Genomic DNA, 8313 nt, shown 5'->3' with positions numbered 1-8313 from the left:
AAATCCCAGAATACTTGGAGATTAAACATGACATTTCTAAATAATATATGAGTCAAAGAAGAAATCTCAACATAAATAAAAAATATCTTGAACTATATAAACATAAAAAACTTATCAAAATTTGTGGCATGAAGCAAAAGTAGTGCTTAGGTGGAAATGTATAACATTGAATGACTATACTAGAAAAGAAGAAAGATCTAAACTTAGTTATCTAAGCTTCCACCTTAGAAAACCAAAAAAGAAGAGCATATTAAATCTAAATTAGGTGGAAGAAAGTAAATAATTAAAATTAAAGCAGAAATTAATGAAACTGAAAATAGGAGATTAATAAACAGAATCAACAAAACAAAAGACTGGTTCTTTGAAAAGATCAATAAAATAGATAAGCCTCAGGGCGCTTGGGTGGCTCAGTTGGTTAAGTGTCTGACTTTGGTTCAGGTCATGATCTCATGGTTTGTAGGTTCAAGCCCCATGTCGGGCTCTGTGCTGACAGCTCAGAGCCTGGAGCCTGCCTTGGATTCTGTGTCTTCCTCTCTCTCCGCCCTTCCCATGATCTCACTCTGCCTCTGTCTCTCAAAAGTGAATAAACATAAAAAAAACTTAAAAAATAGATAAGCTTCTAGCCATGCTAAGAAAATAACAGAGGACATAAATTACTAATATCAGAAATGAAAGAGGGGAAATCACTACTGATCCCATGGACATTAAAATGATAATAAAAGAATACTATGGAAAACTCTATGTCCATCCATTTGAAAACCTAGGTGAAATAAACCTTGAAAGATGCAATCTGCAAAAACACACAAAAAGAAAAAAAGAATAGCCGATCTAAATAAGCCTATTAAACAAATTAAAACAATAATTAATGACTTTCTGAAATAGAAAACACCAGGCCCAGATGAGTTCATGGTAAATTCTACCAAACACTTAAGGAAGAAATCCTACTAATTCTCTACAATTTCCTTCAGGAGATACAAACAGAGGGGATACCTTCTAAGTCATTCTTTGAAACCAGCATTACCTTAATACTTAAACTATAGGTCACTATCTCTCAAGAACATAGAAGCAAAATGGTCAACAAAATATTAGCGAGTCTAGTCCAGGAATGTATAAAAAGAATTATACACCACCACCAAGTGGGACTAATCCTAGGTACACAAGGCTGATTCAGCATTTGAAAATCAATTAATTTATTTTTTGTAATCTACCACAATTACAGGCCAAATAAGAAAAAAAATCACACGATTATATCAATAGATGCCAAAAAAGCATTTGAGGGGCACCTGCCTGGCTCAGTCTAAAGAGCATGTGGCTCTTGATCTCGAGGTTGTGAGTTCCATCCCCACATTGGGTGTAGAGATTACTAAAAATAAGTAAATAAACTTTAAAAAGATTAGGCATTTGACAAAATCCAACACCAATTTATGATAAAAACCCTCAGTAATGTAGGAATAGAGAAGAAAGTCTCAACTTGATCTACAAAAGCCCTATAGCCAATATACTTAATGGTGACAAACTTAGCTTTTCCATTAAGATCAAGAACAAGTCAAAGATGTCCCCCTTTCCACTGCTTTCAGCATCCTACTAGAAGTCCTAGCTATGAAACAAGACAAGAAAAGGAAATAAAAGGTACACAGATTGGAAAGGAAGAAATAAAACTGTCTTCCTTCGCAGATGACATGATCATATATGTAGAAAATTCAAAATTGAAAAAAAAACTTTCTTGAAACTTTTTAATTTAATTTAATTTAATTTAATGATAATAGCAAGGATGCAGGATACAAGGTTAATATCCAAAAATCAATCATTTTCCCTGTTCGAGCAATAAACAAGTGGAATTAGAAATTAAAAACACAATGCCAGTTACATTAGCACCCCTCCAAAAATGGAATAGTTATAAATCTGCCAAAATATACATAAGATCTATATATGAGGAAACTATAATAAACTTTGAAGAAAACTTTTATGAAATAAATCTAAAAACAACTAAATACAGGGAGATCCATATTCATGGATAGGAAGACTCCATATTGTCAAGATGTGTTTCCTTCCAACTTGATTTATAGTTTCAACACAATCCCAATAAACATCCCAGCAAGTTATTTTGTGGATATTAACAAACTGATTCTAAAAGTTATATGGAGAAAATAAAGACCCAGAATACCCAACTCAATAATAAAGGAGAAGAATAAAGTCCAAGAACTGGCACTACTCAACTTCAAGATATTCTATAAAGCAACAGCAATCAAGAGTATAGTATTGTCAAAAGAATATACAAATAATTTGGTGGAACAGAATAGAGAGCCTGGAACTAGACCTACATAAATATAGTCAACTTACCTGTGACAATGAGGAAAAGCAATACAATGGAGAAAAGATAGTTTTTTTTTTTTTCAATAAATCATCCTAGAACACCTGGACATCTTCGTGTTAAAAATTAATCTAGACACAGACCTTACACTCTTCACAAAAATTTTCTCAAAATGGATCACAGACCTAAATGTAAAATGCAGCTCTATAAAACTTGTAGAAGATAACATGGCAAAAAACCTAGATGACCTTGGGTATGAAGATGACTTTTTAGATACAACACCAAAGGTACAACCTGTGAAAGAAAAATTGATAAGGTGGACTTCATTTAAAGTAAAAACTTCTGCTCTGCAAAAGACAATGTCAAGAGAATAAAAAGTCACACTATAAACTAGGAATAAATATTTGCAAAAGACCCATCTGAAAAGACCATTATCCAAAATATACAAAAGAGTTCTGCAAACCCGGCAATAAGAAAATAAACCAATTAAAAAATGCACAGAATACCTCAACAGACATTCCACCAAAGAAGATATACAAATGGAAAATTAGCATATGAAAAGACATTCAGCAGCATATGTCATCAGGGAAAAGCAAATTAAAGCAACAATGAGATACTGCTACACAACTATACTAGAATGGCCACATTCCCAAACACTGACAATGCAAAATGCTGGGGAGGTGGCAGAGGAATGGGAACTCTCCTCCATTGCTGGTGGAAACTTTGGAAGACAGTTTGATGGCTTCTTACAAAACTAAACATACTCTTACCCTAAGATCCCTAGCATTTACCCAAAGGAGTTGAAAACTTTTGTCCACACGAAAATCTTCACAAGGATGTTTATAGCAGCTTTATTCATACTGCCAAAACTTGGAGGCAACCAAGATGTCCTTCAGTAGGTAAATGGATAAATAAACATCCAGATAATGGAATATTATTCTGTACTAAAATGAAATGAGATATCAAGCCATGAAAAGGCTTGGCTTCTGTGTCTTAAAGAGGAAATTTAAATGTGTATTACTAGGTAAGAGTAGCCAATCTGAAAAGACTACATACTGTATGATTGCAACTATGTGGCATGCTAGAAAAGGCAAAACTATGGAAATAGTAAAAAATCAGTTGTTACCTAGGAGTAGGGGGAAGGAGCAGATAAATGAGGGCTCGCCAAGAGTGAAACTTAATGTAAACCATGGAGTTTGGGTGAAAATGATATGCTGATTGTAAAAATGCATCACTCTGATGTGGAATATTGATAGTGGGGAAGGCTGTATGTATGGGGGTGCAGGAGGTTTACTGGGACTCTGTACTTTCTGCTCAATTTTGCTGTAAACTAAAACTTCCCTAAAAAATAAGGTTTAATAATAAAAAAAAGAACTAGAATGATTTGAATAGACTGTGCTCTGAGACTCTTCTTGGGGTCATATATAAAAACAAACCTCTCCAAATAAGGACAGACAGAGTTAGAGGACTTAGTAGGGGTCTACTGTCTATCTACCACATGCCGGTACCTGCATCTTTTATGATGAAATTCTTCCAAGAAGAAAGGAGTACCAGAGAAACCTCATCAACTAAAAGCTGGGATTTAAACAAAGAAAAGCCACTCAGCTTCTAGTGTACAAATACTATTTCCTAGGGGCACCTGGGTGGCTCAGTCGGTTGAACATCTGACTTTGGCTCAGGTCATGATCTCATGGTTTGTGAGTTTGAGCCCCATGTCGGGCTCTGTGCTGACAGCTCAGAGCCTGGAGCCTGTTTCAGATTCTGTGTCTCCATCTCACTCTGCCCCTCCCCACTTGTGCTCCCTCTCTCTTTCTAAAGAATAAATAAACATTAGAAAAATTCTTAAAAAAATTACTATTTCCCTTGGGGCTCCTGGGTGGCTAAAAGGTTAAGTGTCCAACTCTTGATTTGTGCTCAGGTCATGATCTCATGTCAGGCTGTGCACTAACAGTGTGGAATCTGCTTGGGATTTTCTCTCTCCCTCCCTCTCTCTCTCTCTCTGTCTCTGCCCCTCCTTCCCCCACTCTCTCTCTCAAAATAAATAAACATTTTTTAAAAATCCTTGAAATACTATTTCCCTTGCTGAGATTTGCTCATCAAGAGCTATCAGATAGCTACCACTATTTGAAAAAGCTTTCAAATAAATAAATGGTCCTTAGCAGAATATACCTCTTTTTTTCCCTCTATTAAATAGCCTCAACTTTAAAACAAAAATAACCTCAAACGTATCCTAACTCATGAAAGCAGGGACACAAGAAGATATTTGTACACCCATGTACATAAAAGTATTATTCAACATAGTCAAAAGATGGAGGCAATCTAAGTTGACAAGTGAATAAACAAAATGTGGTGTATACATACAATGGAATATTACTCAGCTTTGAAAAGTAGGAAAACTCTGACACATGCTACAACATGATGAGCCTTGAAGCCATGATAAGTGTAATAAGCCAGTCACAAAAGAGCAAATATCATAAGATTCTACTCAGATGAGGTACTTAGTCACATTCACAATGACAGAATGTGGAATGGTGATTGCCTGGGGCTAGGAGGAGGGAAGAATTGGATTTTAATGGCTACAGAGTTCCAGTTTTGCAAGATGAAACACATTCTGTGGATGGAGGGTGATGATAGCTATACAACAACGTGAATGTATTTAAGGCCACAGAATTATGCACTTAAAGAAGGTCAAGTTTAGGTTATGTATATTTCACAGCAGTTTTATTTTTATTTTTTATATGAAATTGGTCACATTGGTTTCCATACAATGAGCACCACCCAGTGCTCATCCCAACAGGTGCCCTCCTCAATGCTCATCACCCACCCTCCTCTCCCTCCCCCACCCTCCATCAACCCTGATTGTTCTCAATTTTTAAGAGTCTCTTATGGTTTGGCTCCCTCCCTCTCTAACCTTTTTTTTTTCCCTTCCCCTCCCCCATGGTCTTCTGTTAAGTTTCTCAGGATCCACATGAGAGTGAAAACATATGGTATCTGTCTTTCTCTGCATGACTTATTTCACTTAGCATAACACTCTCCAGTTCCATCCATGTTGATACAAAAGGCCATATTTCATTCTTTCTCATGACCACGTAGTATTCCATTGTGTATATAAACCACAATTTCTTTATCCATTTATCAGTGGATGGACATTTAGTCTCTTTCCATAATTTGGCTATTGTTGAAAGTGCTGCTATAAACATTGGGGTGCAAGTGCCCCTATGCATCAGCACTCCTGTATCCCTTGGGTAAATTCCTAGCAGTGCTACTGCTGGGTCATAGGGTAGATCTATTTTTAATTTTTTGAGGAACCTCCATACTGTTTTCCAGAGCAGCTGCACCAGTGTGCATTCCCACCAACAGTGCGAGAGGGTTCCTGTTTCTCCACATCCTCGCCAGCATCTATAGTCTCCTGATTTGTTCAATTTAGCCACTCTGACTGGCGTGAGGTGGTATCTGAGTGTGGTTTTGATTTGTATTTCCCTGATGAGGAGCAATTTGTGCCTGTTGGCCATCTGGATGTCCTCTTTAGAGAAGTGTCTATTCATGTTTTCTGTCATGGCAGTTTTAAAAAAGTTTCTTAAGAATATCTTAACTCATGTGGGATCCTCAAGAAGCTGTATTTTAAAGAAATGAGTCATGTTTTGTGTTCCATGATATAAGACTGAAGAGATCAGTGAGACATAATTAGTGAACACATCTGATAACAGCTAAATTTCACACAAATATACAGATTTTATTGGCACATGGTATTTTCTTACAGTAATAAATAGAATCCAATCTTAACGGTTAGTTTGGAGTTGGGAAGGCATGTGTCCTTGACAGGAGCGGTCAGATTTTGTGGTACCATTTTCTTCAGAACAGCTTCTAAGAGGGAACATGTGTGTTGGCAGGGAATCATAGAGGTGTGCAAATCTTTGGGAGCCCTAATGCTTCTCTCTACACCATCAAGGTAATTCATGGCCTCTGGTCAACATCCCCCAAGGTTTTTTTTTTTCCCTTCAGTCTTAACATAATATCACAAAAAATAACTAGCGCCATAAAAGTCAACATTTCAAATATAAAATTCTTTTAATACAAATATAATTCATATAATCATTTTAAAATACAGGCATTTATGAGTTTGAAATATTAAAATAAATATTTCCTAGAGAAAATTTTATTTGTATCACAGAATTATAAAACAGAAGCATATAAAATGAATTTCTTGCCTCTTCCATGTGTCTCCCATTATGTGCCCCACTCAGTCTGTACAGTAGGAAATGCATGCGGCCTTAAACTATACAGCATAGCCCTACATACACCTAGATCTTTGGATTTCATGTGTATCTACCCACAGCGCCCACAGCCTATCTGCCTGCACACTCTCTTCCCAGAGCTTCTGGGGTAAGAAGGGTTTTCCTGCACCAATTTACCTTAAAGCATTTTTTCCAGTCATCCTCTGTTCAGAGGTCTTATGAGCTTGTTACTTTCTGGAAGCTGGGAAAAGTCATGTCAACTTCTGCATCAAGGGAATTATCCTGCTACATCGGACTATAACAGCCCTTTTCCCAGGTAAGGGATGTACTTTGTCTGAGTTATTTTGATTTTTGGTAGAGCAGTGAGTGGTATTAACCCTTTCCCAAATCAGGAAGTTCTCTCTCCTGATACCTAGATGTTAACATGGTGTATATTTTGACAAGCTGATGTGTGACTCTTGGGGTATTCTAACACTTGCTTGGAAACAGAACAGTCTGAATATTTAACAGACAATATAGTTGTGTTCTTAAATATCTTGGAGAGAGTACAGGAAAAGGGATATAAACTTACATAAGCCACTAAAGTTTCCAGTTACCATTAATTAATCATATCTCTAAATAGTGTGATTACAGTTCTTCTCCAATAATACAAATTAGCAAGTCTCACTAAACAGTAAGTTGAACAATGAGGCTGGCTGATGTTGATAGCCACCTTGCCAATGACTACCAAAGGGAAAAAGTTTTCAGGAAGATCTGGCTTGCAAACACAAGTGGTAAATCTTCAAGGATTTGGAGTACCTTTCACACAATTTGCCCACTGCCAGGAAGCCACTTATCCAGACCCATCTGAGCATCCTTAACTCCTCTTATCAAAATTTTTCCTTTTAAAGATAAACATTACACATCGTAGTTTTCTGAGGCAGAAACTGTTTTCTCCTCCAATTTCATAAGCAAACATCCCATGCAAATATTTGCACTGCTCTCTAAAGCCTTGTTTCATGCACTTCTTCTTCCGTCTCCTCCTTCAGAGCAGCAATTTTGGAACGAGACTTGTGCCTGCTGGAGTTCCTGGTGGGGAAGAACCTGAGCCGTTCTGAGGGGCCGATGGCCTGGCGGAAGAGGCTCTTCTCACTCAGCAGCTTCTGGATGGAATCGTACTGCCGCACCTTGTTCTCCTCTATGACCTACGGAAGTGGCCGTTAGTGAGATCTCGGACAGAAGGCAGGGTGGACCAGAGCAAGGGCAGAAACTGGTATAGGCTTAAAGGAAGAGAAAAGCCAAAAAGGAAACACAGTGTCCACAGGCTGGCAGTCTGAACAGTCAGAGATATCTCCTTTCATTGCTGAGTCCTCTTGCTTTATTGAGCTTCTCCCTTTGGAAAATTAGCTATAATTTTCTACTGAGCAGCTGGAAGACTTTTGTTTTTTAATTACTATAGTACTGAGCAATGTGCTTCTTCAGAGAACTTTAAAGGAACTAACATTGCTTGCTCAGCCAGAAAGACCTTTGATAGATCCTCATATGTGACCTTAAAAATGAATGTAGAGGTGCCTGGGTGGCTCAGTGGGTTAACTGTCTGACTTCTGCTCAGGTCATGATCTCACGGTTAGTGAGTTCGAGCCCCGCATCAGGCTCTGTGCTGACAGCTTGGAGCCTGGAGCCTGCTTCGGATTCTGTGTCTTCCCCTTTCTCTCTGCCCCTCTCTCTCTTGCACTCTTTCTCTCTCTCTCTCAAAAATAAACGTTAAAAACACACACACACACAAAA

General features: G+C 37.6%; 1 protein-coding gene across 1 annotated transcript in view; it reads right to left on the bottom strand.

Moving 5' to 3' along the window:
- Positions 1 to 5839: 5839 nt before the first annotated feature.
- CFTR (CF transmembrane conductance regulator) overlaps positions 5840 to 8313 on the bottom strand; it is a 182189-nt gene continuing 179715 nt past the window's right edge. Inside the window, exon 27 of the mRNA XM_049641727.1 lies at positions 5840 to 7730. Coding sequence (XP_049497684.1) covers positions 7530 to 7730 — 201 coding nt within the window. The 3' untranslated portion in view covers positions 5840 to 7529. The remainder of the gene's footprint in view (positions 7731 to 8313) is intronic.

The sequence above is a fragment of the Panthera uncia genome, chromosome A2 (genome assembly GCF_023721935.1).
Source record: "Panthera uncia isolate 11264 chromosome A2, Puncia_PCG_1.0, whole genome shotgun sequence".
Classification (NCBI taxonomy): Eukaryota; Metazoa; Chordata; class Mammalia; order Carnivora; family Felidae; genus Panthera; species Panthera uncia.
Note: the sequence above shows the minus strand (reverse complement) of the source record. Positions and strands in the feature narration are given on the sequence as shown.